Source organism: Botryllus schlosseri, chromosome 2 (assembly GCF_051294905.1).
Source record: "Botryllus schlosseri isolate E-star chromosome 2, Bs_hap1, whole genome shotgun sequence".
Classification (NCBI taxonomy): Eukaryota; Metazoa; Chordata; class Ascidiacea; order Stolidobranchia; family Styelidae; genus Botryllus; species Botryllus schlosseri.
Window position 1 is genome coordinate 28,324,747 of NC_137237.1, and position 18,531 is coordinate 28,343,277.

The following is an 18,531-nucleotide window of genomic DNA, read 5'->3' on the forward strand; positions in this document are numbered from 1 at the left end:
AACAGCAGCAAACGATTGCTGTTGAAATTGACTGTACTAATAAATCACATGTATAAATTCAATAACTCACTGCAGTAGGAGCTATTTGAAGTTCTAAATGACATAATTTAGTGGGAAGTAGGTTTCCCAACAGTATCCATTGCAATCGTGGTCGAGGAAAGAGGTAAATCGCCATTGGCTTAAAGGTTTCAGGGTTTCAACGCTTCAGAGTGATCGATACGGTTACCGTTGCGTTTTGCGGACGTAAAGACGTAGCTTCCTTTAAGCTCATAAATACATCTTTAATTCCGAAACAGTATTGTTGCATTACCAAATATGCCTATCAATTCACATACGGTATGCATCCGTAAAAACCAACCGGATAAACTGTTGAATGTTCAATATTAATAGCTATCTCAACTATTATAACTGCAGTATTTATATTGGAATTTAGTGAGTTGTTTATTAAGATACTTTACATTATGACGGAGGCTACAGAGACTAAAAAAGAAGAAGCTCATGACTACCGACGGTTACACAGTTATCCGCTGATTCGGGTAAGATGTTATGTTAATTAATAATTTATCATACATTATATCTTGGACCGTTGCCACAACCTCTAATAAAGAATAATATATCCAAATTATAATTGAAAGATTCTAAATTAATGTTAAATTTATGTTTTGTTGTATTCATATTTTTTCATCCTAACCCCACACTATTAATATCCAACTGTTTTTATTTTTTGTAGGCCTCAGTTAGCTCAGTATATGTTGAAGATTCTGTCGCTAAGTAGGGCGGTTACATGATAGTATGGGCTCATGCTTCATAACTCACACACAAATGGCACATTTACCTGCAAAATTTGAAGCCATTTTTATCTTACGGCCTATCCGTCGTTTGGCTTACCAAACGTCTCACTCGTAAGTCATATTGGTAAAAGGTGTGCAAATGAATGCAATTTCACAAGGGAAAATTTGCTGAGCTAAGTCTAATTTGCAAATGAAGGAAGTTATCTTGTCTTAGTTAAGTCCAACTGCACTATCAGCACTTTCGTCAAGGTGTTTCGACTGATATAATTCAAGGTTCCAGTTGAACCACTTGTATCCAAATCCTCCTATCATAATTTTTTGATTAATTGCCATCCTTGCGCTCGGATAGAAAAACTATAGTGAAAAGTGGTCAGTAATAACGCAATTCTTCTTTTTTGGAGTAGGCCTACTCAAGGACGGTTTGTAGACTACTGCTAATTAGTTAATTGATGATCTTTTTAGACTAATTTCACTTCAACTGTTTCCTACGTCACGCTACTCTTTCAAATTTTGTCAAATAGGAAGTTCTGTTTTGATAGATTTCCATCAATCTTGTAGGTGAAATTGTCCCATCAACTGTTTCATATGGCCTCTACATCACAGTAACTGAATATAATTTTCAGCACTCCTTTTAATTTAGAAGTAATTAGCTAATTAGATAATGCATATGTTGCAATTTTTTGAATGAGTAGAAATTTACAGTAGCATATCGCTTCTACTTGTTCTCAAGTATCATAGTGACCAAATGGACCACCTCAGCATTTTTTATATATTTCAAAACAATGCCCTACTTTGCCGTAAGCTAAGGTCCAACTGCGTATCAAACTTTTGTGTAGCTAATCACATATAGTAGGCCTTAATATATATGGTAAGTATTGAAGGTGGTGACCTAACGATTATATTCTATGGCAGCATACAGATATGCCGGAAGAAATGAGAGTTGAAGCCATGGAGCTTTGTGTGACCGCCTGTGAAAAATTCGCCACAAACAATGAAGTAAGTTAAGCCATTGTACATACTCTTCGATATCATAAGCTTCAAACTAGGTATTGCAAATTTATTTTATCCAAGTACAACAATACATGACACCATCATAGTGATGTATTTTGAATAAATGCAATTGTTGTTTTGGTTCATTTTATATGTTATAATAAAACAACACTGTACAGGCCTACTTGGGTCAAATTGTTTTATTCTGAACATAAGGCTGCCAACAACAGAAGCCGTCCTTCATTAGTGTTGCACTCTTTTATTTTCGTTTCCTGACTTGCCGTCTTCTCCTACTTGACTGAAGGAGGAAATTGATTATTAATATTACCGGGTACTTCTAAATATGCTTGGGTGACTCTGGTCGGAAGAGTTTGGCCATATTGGTTCTCCCAGTCTATACCATGTAATTTATATATGTTTGTCAATTATAATAATTTCTTATCTTAGGACTTGAATGGTTGTGAATATGGCCTACTCTATTTCATGGTTGACGTAATAAAAGAATTCTCTCTCTCTCTCTCACCATTATACAACTGCCAGTAGTGAAGGTTTCAGACACTAGAAAAGAAATAATTTCCAAACAATGCGGCTATCATACTTTGTGCTATATCGACTAGAGTACCATTCCTTCAGATCATTAGTGATTAGTTGTATGATGAGGCTGTGAACTCGAACCAGAGTAGATCGTTCTTTTCAAATGCCGGTACATATGCAAATCCATACCCACTTGATATGTAAGAAAATTGTGTTGGGAACCTGGATTGAATCAAACACGATCTATCAGGTTTTGAAATCCTATCTGTTATGAATCAGAAATTTTATGTTCAAATCTGTTTCAGAAAATTCATGAATCCAAATTCAGTCCAAAATCTGTTTTTCCTAACCCTAACCCAAATCCATGCTTATTTTTTGCTCCTGTTAGATTTTTGAGATGCTGGATAGGTGTTGGCAGCTATTTTTGATCCAATGTGTCTGAAACCTTCACTACTTGTAGTTGATTAATGGTGAGAGAGAATTCTTTTCTTACGTCACCTGGTGACCTGTGGTGTACCCCAAGGCTCAGTACTTGGACCGGTATATCAATATTACAGCAACTAGTTAATATCCATAACGGTCAGAATAATTATTTTTGTGACAGCATAAGCAGATCTTTGACAGACCAAGACAGTGAGGTATCCAGGGTTAGAGGCTCGCATCCCTCTTTTCAAAATCCTTAAATGTATGTTGATGTCGCGCCGACGACTAACATCACTCGCGAATTCGATGTATACGATATCGCGCGCCTTGAAATCTTGGATTGATTGATCAAAGATAATACCGGACATGGCGACGCTTGTGTGACAATTAAGCTTTCAAATACACATTTTCTTCCTGATCCACGCCTAGGAAAGAACTGCATTGGAAGTGACATTCCCAATTCGAAATTCAAATTAACAACAACTCCATAGCTATCCATGTAGCTTTCTAATACCGCTGTTAAAATGTAGGTGTGTAGCGTAAATAGCCGAATACTGATCAAGTCGATCAATATTTACATACCGTGTTCGGATTCAGTGCGACTATTACATTTAATTAATATCGGTGAATATATTTACGATGAGTTGCGCTATCACAAGTGAAGCTTGGCCCTTCTGTGTCTCACCTATGCCTTGCCTCTCATGTCGCGCTTTATTTCGAACAAAATTTGAAAATGGGAGTAAAAAAATTCAAAATCTAGTCATTTATAAACATCCATAGAAAATCCCAATAATCATTGGTTTCAAGGTATGTAGCCTACTGCTGTAGAGACAATGTTTGGCTCCATCTACTCATGTGAGCAGAGGAAATATGGCGCGACGAATCCCATGGAGTAGTGTTGTGACGTAACCGTTGACATTTATGGCTCTTTGTGAGTTATGATTGGAAATATTGGGTCAATATGGCTCTTTGGTCGAAAAAGGTTCCCGACCACTGGCCTAGGCCAAGGTGGGTGTCTGATGCCATAGACCACTCCAAGTCGCTTCGACACCTTCCTGTCTTTTCATTGTATCACATTTTTGTGGTGTATGGAACTGATAAAATTGCTAATAAACCAATGATGATGACGATAATGATGATGATGTTCTTCATTCTGCTTCACAGAAGCACTGATAGCAAATTTTGAGCCAGTTTGTTTTTCTTCATTGCTGTTGGTTTCTTATGCAAAATAGCAGTTGTTTTCTGTATTTGAATTTCAAAGTCGGAATCCTGAATTTAGTCGAATCATGCAGACATCCAGTATTCAAAAGTCGCACAAAAATTGCGAATTGATATAAATTCCATGTTCAAGTTCAAATTAAGCACCAAAGATTCTTAAAGCTAAATCCGGCCTCCGAATCCTAATACCAGTACTTGTAGGTAGGCAGAAGTGGTCAAAGTAATAGTAATTGGCGTTCCTACTAAATTAGCAGTAGAGGGAGGTGTCTATCCTGCACCAGTGAAAGTAGAAAATGAAAGGTTCAAAACAGGGTTGTAATGACTCGAGTCGCGATTTTTCGGACTCGACTTGACTCAAGTCATTTTTTCAAATGCATAAAAGAATTCGACTCGAGTCAATTTTTATATTGACTCGACCTGTACTCGAGTCATTGTGCATGACTCGGACCAAGTCACATGACTCGAGACGAGGACGGCCTTGGAAGGCATACATTTCATTTTAACTTCGAAGAATAGTAAAGTCACCCCATTATTGGTATTTCGTCCATCAGTCCTGATGCTTGGAAAATAGGACCAGAAACTGTTAAGACTGAAAATTGCGATGTTATGAATTCAAGCATATTCTATATCACTCGAGCAGAGTTGAAAAATTGGGTTGAACCGGCTTGAACTGAAAACTGAACAATGACTTGGACTTGGACTCGGTTCAAAACACTATGACTCGGACTCGACCCTCTAATACAGCGGTTCTCAACCTTTTTGGACATGCGCCCCTTTGGTGATGGTCAAAAAAATTGCGCCCCCCTGACCCCCTGCACTTATCGTCATGTCAAAAAGAGCACATCATCTAACACAGAGGTAGGCAACCTTTTTGCTAATCAGGCCGCATTTCGATTACTTACGTAGCCTAAGGCCGCATTCCAGGGCATAACCGTAATGAACTAAGTGGACGCAAAATACCTATGTTAATCTGTCCATATCCATTCCCGGTGAACTCCGGACTATTCTACTTTTCATTCTATTGTAAGCACTGAAATCGCGAGTGGCAATGTTATGATTAGTTGCTGGGATTGCATATTGTCGCGAAAATTTTTCAGATTCACGAATGAATTCGGTAATTGCTAGTAGCAGTATCACATATTACTATAAAATATTTATCCTTTCTCAGCCCATGTTATAAAGGATAATGCATCTTTGTTGTTCTTGCTATGATGCATATTTTTGCTGGGCACACTGTGTACACTAGGGCTCTTCTAAAATGACTTTTTTTCTCAAATCGTACTGGCTACTTGATAAAATTGTTAGGTTACCTAATTCAAGCCTACACACAAAATTTGGTTCAATTCCAGCCAGTGACCGCTTTGCTACAGGAGAAGTAAGTTTCTATTTATTATATAAAAATAAGTAATAAAAAATTTGAAAATTTTCTGTTCACCCCATGAAAGTGTTAGGCTGTCTATAGAAACGATGTTCACCAAATTTGATTCAATTCCAACCAGTGGAAGCGGACTTATTGCCGTTGAAAAATTTGGATTTGAATAAAATAGTATTTACGGTGAGCACAACTATAATAAATGAACAAAGAATCGGTCACCGTAAATACTATTTTATTAAAATCCAAATTTTTTGACGGCAATAACTCCGCTTCCACTGGTTGGAATTGAACCAAATTTGGTGAGCATCGTTTCTATAGACAGCCTAACACTTTCATGGGGTGAACAGAAAATTTTCAAATTTTTTGTTATTTATTTTTATATAATAAATAGAAACTTTATTCTCCTGTAGCAAAGTGGTTACTGGCTGGAATTGAACCAAATTTTGTGTGTAGGCTTAAATTAGGTAACCTAACAATTTCATCAAGTATCCAGTACGATTTGAGAAAAAAAAGTCATTTTTGAAGAACCCTAGTATACACTGTATATTGTATACCGGTACTATGCTTGGATGTTTACTGCTGATTTTCCATGATTTTTATCTTTTGTTATTTTTATGACCACTGGTTAACCGCCATAATCGTTAGTATTGATAGACTTACATCGTGCCATATTTACTCATTTATAACTCCGCTGGGTGGCGACTAAATCTAAGACCTTCCGGTCCCCCGTCGTCTCCCAATCCATACCAATTTACATGTTGTGTTTGTTGGTGAGATGAATAAAAGCATACTGACTGACTGGGCGCAGGCGCCGACTTTTATTTTTTTTCGAGGTGGCGAATTCTTGTGACGTCATAATTGTTCCATATCGATGACGTAATCGTCGCACGAAAACGCACTTTACTGCATGCCGCCGGTGTACGTGCAGAGTTGAACCATTCGCGTGACGTTTTAATATCGGCCCTGCACTCATTAATATCAAACCATGCGTTCGAGTTATTAAATGGATCTTAAAACGGTACGATCATTTGAAGTGTAACTGCGGCCTGCGCTACCAGTCCGTCCGACGGAATCTGCAGTTGCATCCCTTGCATCAATGTTATTCACGCGCAATGCCCCGCGTGAGTAACGAAATACACTACGCACTGGCCTTGCAAGTAACACATGACAACTCTCGAAAACTTCCAGCAGACAATAATGATGATTACAAACGCGAAATCGCGCAGCCAATTAGTAATTGCCTCTTGCGGTTTCTTGCTTCGCGTTGACCAACTCGATTCGCGGCAATTGTTTGATGATTGAAACATTGGTGCATTTCCCGATTTAAGTTCGCGAAGCGTTTCTGGAGTACATCGGTCTATTCGTAAATTCAATCTGCATGTCGACGGCCGCCAACGCATACTAATTGAATTACGTGTTGTGTTGACGGCCGCACAAATTTCCTTCTACGGCCGCGGGTTGGCCACCCCTGGGCTAGAATTAATTCCACTTCCGGCCGCATGCCGCGATCTTACCAATAGAAACCCACTGTCTATTTAATGCCTAATAGTTTAATATTCGATAATGTTGTTCTGGATACGAGTACATCCAGCAATGAAGTTTATCGGAATGTAGAAGGTTCCCTGTTCAAACGAATCGAATAAAATCAGAATTTTTGCCACCCATATTCTCGTGATGCATCACGTTAATAATGAAAGGAACACTGAAATATGACTTCGTGCGATAATTTCAGAGTACGAATGTATCAAGTTGATAACAAGAAATATGGATGATGGCAAATGAGAAAGCGTGTATTCTAATCAGTATCGCCACGAATCGGTTTTGAGCGTGACACCGTATTGAGTAGCTTTCGTGGCGACAATTGTTTTCTCATTATATCGGTGTTTTCTCCTTATATCGGTGTTTAAGCTGTCTTGCTGCATTTCCCGATTAATGCCACTGGCAAAGCCTTGTTATAGAAACGAATCTGCGCAGAAATGAATTCCAATTTGCAGGCACACACCAACACACCCTCCAATTTCGCGCTCCGATTTCCTATCACGAAGCTAGCTAGCTCATGAATGGTTTTGTAAACGAATATGGGCGCACATAATTTAGATTTCAGAAAAGCAGAACGTACATTTGGGCGTCTGGTCGGGAGAGGAGATCTAGGATGGTGCTTTTCAGCACACGCTAGGCGCGTAGCCAGTAGAAAAATTAGGGGAATTTGGAGTTTTTTTTCAAATTTACCAATATAGCATCAATTCAATTCGGGTCAAGTACATGTGTAAATGGCGGTCATATAATCTCTTCGTATCGACGATTTTAATCGTATGATGAGCTTGCCAAAGAGCGCGGGAGTGCTGTCAATTAGCGAGTTCCTGATCTCTGGTGAACAATTAAATAGGCGCGCGTATTACGCAGTCTCGGCTGTATACAGTTTTCGCAAATCAAAATGTCCGAACTTGATGGCACCGATTTCAAACCTTTGTCGTATTTCAGAACTCGAGACATGATACACATCTTCTGATCGTAACGTTCAAGTATTAGCGGGAATCAATTTCGTACGTTAAAGTCTGTTTGCAGCGATTCGATGTTAGCCTATTCAGTTTCGTGATGTCGTTTATTAATCAATATGACATAGAACAATCACTACCGTAATTAGCGTAAACTCGACCGCATCGTCGCCAAACCAGCGAAAGATAGGAGCCAAGGCATGCTAGGCCCGAGACGCGATGGTCAGGCCATAGGCCAGCAATGATCTCTTTCACTCCAGGCCTATTGCAGATGCTATTGTGTGAGCCAGCGATGATATCGTGCACACCAGGCCGAAGTCGCCAATGCAGATGCGATTGCGCAGTTAAGCGATGATATAGTGTGGACTGGGCCTATTGCAGATGCGATTGTTGAAGCCTGCGGAACCAGGCTTGATCGAGACGCGATAAATCAGGCTAGCGACGATTGCCACACGCACGGGAATGAATGGCCTAATTCCGCGACCATCTCAGCGGCAGATAATCACAGATTCTTCTCGCTAATTGACGACACGTTTCTCGCAAACCCGCCGCGCGGAACACTGATTACACAATTATTGAATTGCAACCGAATATTAGAGTTAGAATGATCATTTCAAAATGACGGGGTTTCGCGTTTCGAATAGAGAAGTTCGAACCCCGAAACCCCCGTGGCTACGCGCCTGGCACACGCGCGTATCGAAATCGAGGACGTCTCTAACGAGGTCGCATCGATTCGCCTGATTACTAATTACTGGCCACAAATCACTTGGGCGTTTGAGCGTTTTGTACGAGGTGGCCGCCACCTCGTAAATATGGGCCAATTGTTATTAGTCACTTTGTTGCATGCTGTTATTTCTTGACCCGCCCCCCCCCCCCCCATCATCAGGATTGTCGATTGTATCGGCAGTGGAAATAGTGGAAATATAATGAAATCGCCCAAAAGTACCACAAACAAATTTCTTTCGTGAGGAGCACACGATTCCGGCTCAGATTGAATAGGGTGCTACTATATTAAAATCGAAAAATGAAGTTATGTTGAATTGCGCGGAGCGCGAAGAAAATTTCAAGATTAATTAAAATCTCTCAAAAATTTGGGAGTGAATTTGTAATTTCAATTTGCAAGTCGACGGCCGCCAGCACATACTAATTGAATTGGGTGTTGGCGGCCGCACAAAGTCCCGTCTACAGGTTGCCACAGGTCGCCCATACTTGAACTAATAGTATACATATATATGGTATGTCTTACACCAAGTTTAAATCCGCATTCCAATCGTTGAGTCTTTAACATTTCCGACAAATTTCCCCAAACTTGTTTGAAAATAGCAAAAAAACATTGAACAGGACATCAATTTATTTCAAGGTAGGTTGCGATGAGACTAATCCCAATGCTGGTAGTGACTACAGAAAGCACGGCGTCGTTCTGCACTGCCATGCTAAATGTGATCAGTTTTCGAGTTGAATTAAATTATGTTGATTTAGGGTAGCGTAATTGAGGGCGAAACCGGGCAACCTATATTGCATCCAAGTCTGTCTTAGGCAGGGCAGTTTGCCAGCTATTAACAACAGCTACCCAGCACACCGAGCTTTAGGCTACTGCCAAAGCTATATGAATTAATGAATGACTTACACGTGGGAATTGCTCTAAATCTTCAAATAATATCAAAATTTTGCTCAAATGAAGTTTAAATCAGCGTATACTCCATTGAGCGTGACTGCTAGAGTTTGGTCGCGTAGTTTTAGTAGTTAATCGGCGGTGTCTACTTTCAATGTTGAAAGATATATTTAAAGCGACTTATGTAAAATGACTATTGACGCTACGAATACGAACAATATTCGAAAATATGTTCAGTTACGGTGATAGGAGGGCTGTTTCACGCGGTTCTTTAACTCAAAAAGTGATCCAAACGTATCCAAAAATTACTTATTTCAAAGTCAAATGTATGAAACGAAAGTAGTTTTGCCTAAGCAACTGTGTAGGTGGAAGTGGAAATGGTTTAATTACGTACCCACTTGGGTAAGTAATGCAGGTATACAAAGCTACTTGAGCACCCTGAAAAAGTAGAAGTACTGCGTTACTGACCACCTCTGAGTACAAATCCATCCTCAATTTCTTATAAAATATAATCCTATTGCTTATTTGAGTTTAACATTCAAAGTCGATTCCAGAATTCATCTCTTGTCATGCCCTAATCCACTAATAAGGACACGGAATTATCTAGAAGTCACATTCCATGACCAAATCCAAGACCGGCTTCTCGAAATTCCAATATCTGGCCAAGCTTACGTAACCCTGATTTTCCGATCCAAATCCAAAACGCATGCTGATCTCTGTTCAGAACGCTGCAAAGATGATCAAAGAGAACATGGATAAGAAGTTTGGCTCGTCGTGGCACGCCATCGTCGGCGAAGGCTATGGCTTCGAGATCACTCACGAAATGAAGAATATATTGTATATGTTTTTTGGAGGCGCCACCGCAATCACGATTTGGAAGTGTTCCTGATTCGCGAGATACCTGTTGCTTTTATTTGTAAAAAAATGTATATTTTCTACTCCGTAACTTGATAGATTTGAAGCGTGCATCTTCCGTATGGGACTAATAGGGCGAAAATAGTTGGATCAGGGCGGGAAGCAACGACCGCATGTCACTGAAGAAAGCTTATAAGAATTAAAAGAAGATTAGGTATGGGGAACCACTTTTCCACCTTACAGATGGAAGGGGATTACTACTACGCGGTATGGTGAAGTGGAGAACCAGTAAAACGTATAAGATGACGACGATTACGATCAAGGGTTTAATACGATTTTCCCACCTTGCGGGTGAAAGTGAGTTTCATCACGCCATTTAAGGAGTAAAATCTTCCAGGACAATTAAATTTGTGTTGGTTTAGTCGGCGAACCGCGTGCCTTACAGAGGTGTAGGATCGCTGTGTGATTTGAGGATCCACGTAGGCTACGCGTCTTACTGGACATTGGACAGTGCACACGGAGACGCGACTAGGTGCTGGAGAACTCGATGTTGCATCCCACAAGAGTAAATGAAGATCCTTTATGTTACTATCAGTGTTGGGATCAAGTCACTACCTTCGAGTCACGAGTCATCTCGAGTCATTGCAGATTTTGACTCGAGTCAAGTCAAGTCACTCGATTTTCAAATGTGACTCGAGTCAAGTCAAGTCACCCGATTTTTGGAGGTGACTCGAGTCAAGTCAAGTTGAATTTTCAAAGTACGATAAATGATTCAAGGTCATTGCATTTTGCTAACTGTTTTAAATACAGATGGAGTCCCCATTTATTCTGAATCGAGGAACGTAAAAAGAGTTGATTATACACGCAAGAAGGCGCTCTATCGCTCATGGATACGTAGAACTCTCGAACTACGCAAGTATAGCGGTATACCCTCAGTCTATAACAGGGCTGGGAAAACTGCGACTCGTGAGCCGCATGCTGCTCTTTGAGTATTTGATTGCGGCTCTTCAATGAGTGTGCAATGTGCAATCGGTGATAATGAGCGTAAGCCACTGTGCCTTTTCCGTCAAGATTCACCCAATAATCCCAAAGCTAGAATTGAATCGTCATTACGAAACCAAACACCAAAACCTTAATTGCCAAGAGTTACACAAAAAAGACATATTTACGAAGTATTATGATTACCGAGCTCCGAACTGTTTGACGTCATATAAGTCCGATTTCAAACACCTTTCAGCCTAGGTGGAGACACATCGTCTGATACCACACAATAATAGACTTCATTCGATACCCTACATTTCCTTGTGACGGAATAAATCAGTATATATAAATTTTTGTGTTGTGACTCTTTTACGGCAACGATTTTTGATATGCGGCTTGCGCGTGAAGCAGCTCTGAAAACCCCTGATCTATAATTATCAGCCAAAATATAAGATAGAATATGAACTTATGAAGCATCAGGAATATCAATAAAATGATATGGAGCAATACCCTACCCGCATATATATCCATGATATGCAATTATAAACGTATGGACGATATTCGTTCGATTTAAAGCACGCAAGAGGGTTAGGTTGAGGTGAGCAAGTTTACGACAACGTAAGCTATAAGCTCCGGTCGCTGCGTTAACAATCAATTCATTAGTGGTGTAACAATGGAGGCTCGGTAAAACGCACAATCATTGAGTGACTGGTTAATAATCCGAACTTATACAAGATACGGCGATTTAGTCAACATCGATTAAGCTACTTGATGACTTGAAATTGACTCGTAAATTTTGCTTCGAGTCACGAGTCAATCTGCATTTTCGAAGCGTCGAGTCAAGTCAACTCAAGTCATTTTTGCAAAGTGACTCGAGTCAAGTCAAGTCATACGAAAAAGTTGTCTCGAGTCTGACGTTTATAAATATTTTTTGAAAAGACGGATATTCATGAAATGTCCACGATAGGTAGAGCTTGTATCGAAGTGTTAGACAGCAAAAGATCTGCTATTCTCGGTTTAAGATTTGAGGGCCAGATATAATTTTGCAATTTTTGATCCATCGGTACCACATCTCCCCTACATTATATCCAGGGGTGTAATGACTCGAGTCAGACTCGAGTAACGATTTTCTGATGACTCGACTTGACTCGAGTCATTTTCTTAAAATACGGAAATGACTCGACTCGACTCGACTCGAGTGAATGTGTGTATTGACTCGACTTGGACTCGAGTCATTGCGCATGACTCGAACCAAGTCATATGACTCGAGACTCAGACGGCCTATACCGACATTTCATTGTCATTTCGAAGAACAGTAAAGTAACCTGCCTATTGGGATTTCGTATATTGGTACTTGTACTTGAAAATACGACCAAAACTGTTAAAAGTGAGGAAAATTGATATATTATAAATGCGAACCATTCGATATCACCAAACAGAGTTAAATAAGTGGGTTTAACAGGACTTTAACTGGAAACTGAGCAGTCAACACAATGACTTGGACTCGGACTCGAGTCATAATACAATGACTCGGACTCGAACCTTTGTTCGATTACTTGGACTCGGATTTGACTCGGTGGTGAATAGAAAATGACTCGACTTGAGTCGAGTCAAAACCATAAAAGATAGATTGACTTGTGACTCGGAGCTTTGTGACTTGGTTACAACCCTGATATATCACGGAAAATATGGGCTCCGTTCGAGCAACACCGTTATCCGCAAACCATGGAATTGGCACAAATACGATGATTGGCTGATTTACGACAGTCATAAACCACTAAAGCAGTGGCTCCGACGACGATACAAGTTGGGATATATTTATGCTCCTCGTTGTTTCAATCGTTATTAGTCGATTACTATTCACGCTTCTATGGAAACTGGGGCTGGAGCTTTTTGGGTCAGAATAAGGTAAACAGCAGTGCTACCAAATATATTTGAATAATATTCTTCGTGTAGCTATATTATATGCTCGGTGCATTTTACATACTGCGATTTCGGATGTCGTTTCCGTCTCCGTGGATGAGTATTATTCGATACATTTTTCCAAAAAGTTCCGAACTGAGTGTGCAATTTTGCCTTCTCCGAATGTAGTGTCAATGTCACAAACTTGTTACTGATGGTTATCGTGAGTGAGAAATCATCACTGCCGACAGATGGCTGTGGCCTATAAACATGTTCGACATTTACTGTCTTGAGGGATTATAATTAATTACGTCAAAATATTTATTACTGAAAATTTCAACTGATGTTATAAATGTGCTGGATAATGCGATACTTTTCCAATTTACTCAGAATGGTCTCGCGGGACGTATGTTTGACACCCCTGCTTTTCATATTATGTATTATGTCTTTGGTCTCAACATGTGTTGGTGTGAAAGCGCATAAACCTGCAGGATCTTGAATAAACTTGAACAGTCGCTGAGCAGTCGTCACTGAGTTGCTATGCTACCGTTGCTGCATCTAACTATAGTAGCCTATACTATATATACGCCTTTATTTTGAATTAGTACGAACTTGCTAGGCCTATATCGTACGCTACGTTGACATGATATCGAAGCTTTTATGGGTTCGCGGCAGTGTTGGGATCAAGTCACTACTTTCGAGTCACGAGTCATTTCGAGTCATTGCACATTTTGACTCGAGTCAAGTCAAGTCAATCGATTTTCGAAGGTGACTCGAGTCAAGTCAAGTCAGTCGATTTTCGGAGGTGACTCGAGTCAAGTCGAGTCAAGTCAAGTCAAGTCACGAGTCAAGTCACAATTCAAGTCAAATGCCTTTTCGAGGTAGGCTATGAGGCGTGATTTCGTCATTGTATTTTGCTAGCTGTCTGAAATACAGATTGAGTGGTCATTGATTTAGAACCGATGAACGAATATAGAATTAAATATACACGCAAGTAAGGAGCTATATCGCTCACATATAAGTAGAACTAATAAACTACGTAAGTAATTGCACAGCCTAAGTTTATAGTTACCAGCCAAAATAAAGAAACGAACTGATTAGATGCAATATATTACCCTTTTGCAAATTGATATGATACAATTCGAGCCTGCGCCAATGGTTGAGGACTATATAAACTATTTTCGAATTCAATATCAATAAAGCAAGAGGTTTTGTTAAGTTAAGAACACAGAACAGAAATAGACATTCTGCCAGGGTTGGAACCAAGTCACAAGGCTCCGAGTCACAAGTCAATCTCACTTTTATAGTTTTGACTCGAGTCAACTCGAGTCATTTCAATTCACCACCGAGTCAAGTCCGAGTCCAAGTCAGCGAGCAGGGGGTCGAGTCCGAGTCATGGAATTATGACTCGAGTCCGAGTCCAAGTCATTGTATAGACTGCTCAGTTTCCAGTTAAAGTCTTGGCAAACTCACTTTTTATAACTTTGTTTGGTGATATCGGATGTTTCGCATTTATAATATATCAATTTCCTAACTTTTAGCCGTTTCTGGTCGCATATTTAAGTTCCAGTACCAACAGACGAAATCCTAATAGTGTGTTGGCTTCGGAATTACAATGAAATGTCGGTCTTGGCCGTCTGAGTCTCGAGTCAATGACTTGGATCGAGTCATGCGCAATGACTCGAGAGTCCAAGTCGAGTCAATACACAGATTGACTCAAGTCGAGTCGAGTCATTTCCGTATTTTGAAAAAATGACTCGAGTCAAGTCGAGTCATCAAAAAATCGTGACTCGAGTCGGACTCGAGTCGAGTCATGACTCGAGTCGAGTCATGACTCGAGTCATTACAACCCTGCATTCTGCTATTAAATTACTTGACTATACTAAAGTTTACGACAACGTAGGTAGTTATAGCTTCGATCACTTCGTTTGCGATCAATATATTTGTGAGAGAATATGGAGGCTCAGTAAAACGCACGATCATTGACAGATTGGGCGCTCTCACGGGTTACATCGGCGTTGCGCGAACAATCCGAACATATGCAAGAAACAGTGATTTTTATCGACACCGATTACTTGATGACTTGAAATTGACTCGTGAATTTTGCTCCGAGTCACGAGTCAATCCACATTTCTGATACGCCGAGTCAAGTCAAGTCAAGTCATTTCAGCAAAGTGACTCGAGTCAAATCGAGTCATACGAAAAAGTGACTCGAGTCATCCCAACACTGGTTCGCGGCGTTCCAATATTAAAATTCGCTTAACAGAAATATGCTCCGTGTGTGTACTCAGTAGCTACCTCATAAACAGTTCGGTAGCTTCATTTACCCAATTAAGTGTCACGAAACCACGAACATTTGTTACGAAACAACCTTCTACATCATTTCTTCATACATTATAGTGAAGTCATACTCCTGACTGGAATACAAGCTGATTAATTTGTGTGGATCGGTTTGACCGACTTAGCAGATGAAGGCGTGTGGCTATGGGAAGACGGATCTACCGAGCCTGTTTCTTACTGGAAATCACACCAACCGGACAATAGTGGTGGAATTGAAGATTGCGTTCATATTGGGTGGGACCAGCATCGGCTCAATGAGAATAATTGCAACAATACTTTAGCATTCCTGTGTGAGATTGCATTGATATGACCGAGTGTTGGTGAGACGAACATTGCAGACTGTATCTGCACCAGACACGGGGTGATCACTTCATCAATGTACTACGATTACTTCTTGATCACGGCAAAATCCAAGTCCATTGTGATTAGGATTGCATGAAAAAGTAATAACATTTGCATTTATTTTACTTCTTAAAACTTGAGTCTTTAACACATATTGGAAAACAATATAACGATTGAAATGATAAGGCCCCATGAGAGAACAATTTTCATTTGAAGATTGACGTAATTTAGTTATTGCGTCACAATATATTCATTGCCTAATTTTATAGCTGACGATTTTCACTCAACTATTTTCGTTCTAGCTACAGCCCCCGCTAACATGGTGTATAAGCGGATGCCTATGGAGGCAAGTTGAAATGTTAAGATTTTGCGTTGCGTTTTTGAAGAATTGCGAAATAACAGCAGTTAGTGCCCGTATCAAGTAATAAGATAATAAGATATAAAGTGAACATATAATTCTGCCATGACAAATGATGCTTTTTTTAGTTGAACATTCACTGATGTAGGCGGTAGGCGCCTATGAGGCTAGTGCTGGTGAGAAAAATGATGCCCCACATGAAGAATAAATGCCAATTTGGAAATGTGTGTTTCTGACGAAAGAGGTTTCTCTCTTAATATAGTCTTGTACGTTTGAGTGATTCCAATCTCTTCATTTGACTGTATAGCAGCCTGGCAGTCACGAAATAACAATGTGCCACAAAGTAGGCCAAATTAATAGCGAGCCCACCCGAATATATATGATTAATTATAGCCGAAGTAGGCCGAACCTATACAATAATTACGCGCCCTAAATTTTCATTGACAAAATTCAGTACTGCATTTGAAATTTGCATCCCGCTTGGCACAACTATACAATGCACACACACACACACACACACACACACACACACACATACACACACACACACACACACACACACACTGACACCTCTAAAGAATGAACCCGCGCTTTCGAGTAGTGGGGTAAAGGGTGTGGGTCTGGTTGGCGACGCTCCCAAGAAGTTTGGTTGATCACCCTACGAGGTGGCGGACTGACGAAGTGCTGTTATGGCCCTGCCTGCACACACCTATGCCTATTGCCTACCATCCATTTAATACAGATATTGTGAGCTATCTTTACGGCGTGGAACAGCTCGGTTATAATTTACATAAGCGTCCGTTGACTCTTAATGTTACGATGTGGACTTCGTTATGTTGTTTACTACGTGTTGTTGTGAATCGAATACACCTCTTTACATCCAAGGCTTTTATTAACTAAGACAAACAATAAATAGAAACGCAATGGTTTTATACCTAGGACTAGAGTACATAATCAACCAATTAAGCAATAATAACAAAACCGGAATGAGACGATAGCGATCACCACAATCTCCCCGACCAATAAAACAGACATTAGCGCTGAAAATAACCATTTCAAACAAAATTTATCTAATGGGACACGAAATCCCCATATCTATCAGGAGCTCTTCTTGTCCGTGAAGAGCGTCTCGGAGTCGAACTGCTTTGAGCATTGTCAGCGGTTTCCGCAGGGATGGTAGCGTCCTCACTACAGAATTCGTCGGCCTGAGTAACCTTTTCTTCTTCGATTTCGCTGGAGGGCATATCCAAGTCCGATCGAGAAGGAAGAGATTTCTTTTCTTGTGGCAAGGATTCGGTGACATTGGTCATACGCGGATAAGGAGCAAGGTCTGTAGTGGAGACGGTCGACTCTCTGCCATCTGGATAGCGAATCAAAGCGTATTTTGGATTAGCATCGAGCAAATACACTTTATCGCATAAAGGGTCACTCTTATCGCGGACGAACTTACGCAGTAGAACAGTGCCCGACTTGAAAAGCCAATCGGGTAATGAAGAGCCATTCATTGATCGTCTTTGAAAAGAGAAAAATCGATCGTGAGGTGTACAATTTGTAGCCGTGCACAGAAGCGACCTGATACAATGTAATGCGTCTGAGAGTACCTCCTCCCATGAGGACAGTGGCATTTGGTATTGGGCAAGCAGTAGTTTAACTGTTCTCCAAACAGTTTGGTTGGTTCTCTCACATTGGGAGTTGCCAGTGGGGTGATAAGGGGTTGATTGACTTGTTGCAACACCTTTCTTCGTTAGGAAATCGTTCATTCTTTTCGACATAAATGACATCGATCTATCGCTATGTACATATTCAGGCAATCCAACGAGAGTGAACAACGTCATTAGACATTCGATTACGGTTTCCGACGTCATATTGTAGCATGGAAATGCAAAAGGGAATCGTGAATATTCGTCGACAATGCCCAGCAAACACCCGATCTCCCACGGACTTACGGGTACGTCCATAATTGTGCCCAGTCGTCCCACGTCCCACTTTTTGTGACTGAGGACTTGCTCAGTAAGTCACAAATTGACGTCCAATTATGTAACTCCAAGAGACCCCCAGAGGAAGTAACTTTAAGAGTACTCCTATGCCAGTCACCAATGACCATTCCAGTGGATGTCATAATAGTGTGATGCCTGGATGCCACCAACACAGGAGTTGATTTGGATGTCCTTACTGGGAAATCGTTTCTATGAACTCAAATGTGCATTATTCTGCAGTCAATGCTGAATAAGTTGTGTTGAATACAGTCATGATACAAGTGAAATCTGGTGGAGTGAAGCCGTGAATGTTGATATGGTGTGACTTTCTCATCGCGT

The 18,531-nt window shown here is 40.4% G+C and overlaps 2 protein-coding genes across 3 annotated transcripts; one reads left to right on the forward strand and one right to left on the reverse strand.

The window, feature by feature from the left end:
* The first annotated feature begins 23 nt into the window (after window positions 1-23).
* LOC145434364 (dynein axonemal light chain 4-like) lies at window positions 24-10,389 on the forward strand. 2 transcript variants are annotated; one of them, XM_080311730.1, is made up of 4 exons: window positions 24-163; window positions 450-536; window positions 1,704-1,787; window positions 10,163-10,389. In XM_080311730.1, exons 2-4 carry the CDS (start codon window positions 462-464, stop codon window positions 10,325-10,327), a joined length of 324 nt encoding a protein of 107 aa, XP_080167856.1. In that variant the 5' UTR covers window positions 24-163; window positions 450-461; the 3' UTR covers window positions 10,328-10,389. The 2 variants fall into 2 exon arrangements, with proteins under 2 accessions (XP_080167856.1, XP_080167855.1); XM_080311729.1 differs by lacking the exon at window positions 24-163 and having other exon boundaries at window positions 376-536.
* A 6,829-nt stretch (window positions 10,390-17,218) lies between these two features.
* LOC145434365 (uncharacterized) lies at window positions 17,219-18,189 on the reverse strand. Its single transcript, XM_080311732.1, has one exon. It carries the CDS (start codon window positions 18,172-18,174, stop codon window positions 17,287-17,289), a length of 888 nt encoding a protein of 295 aa, XP_080167858.1. The 5' UTR covers window positions 18,175-18,189; the 3' UTR covers window positions 17,219-17,286.
* Between the last annotated feature and the right edge of the window lie 342 nt (window positions 18,190-18,531).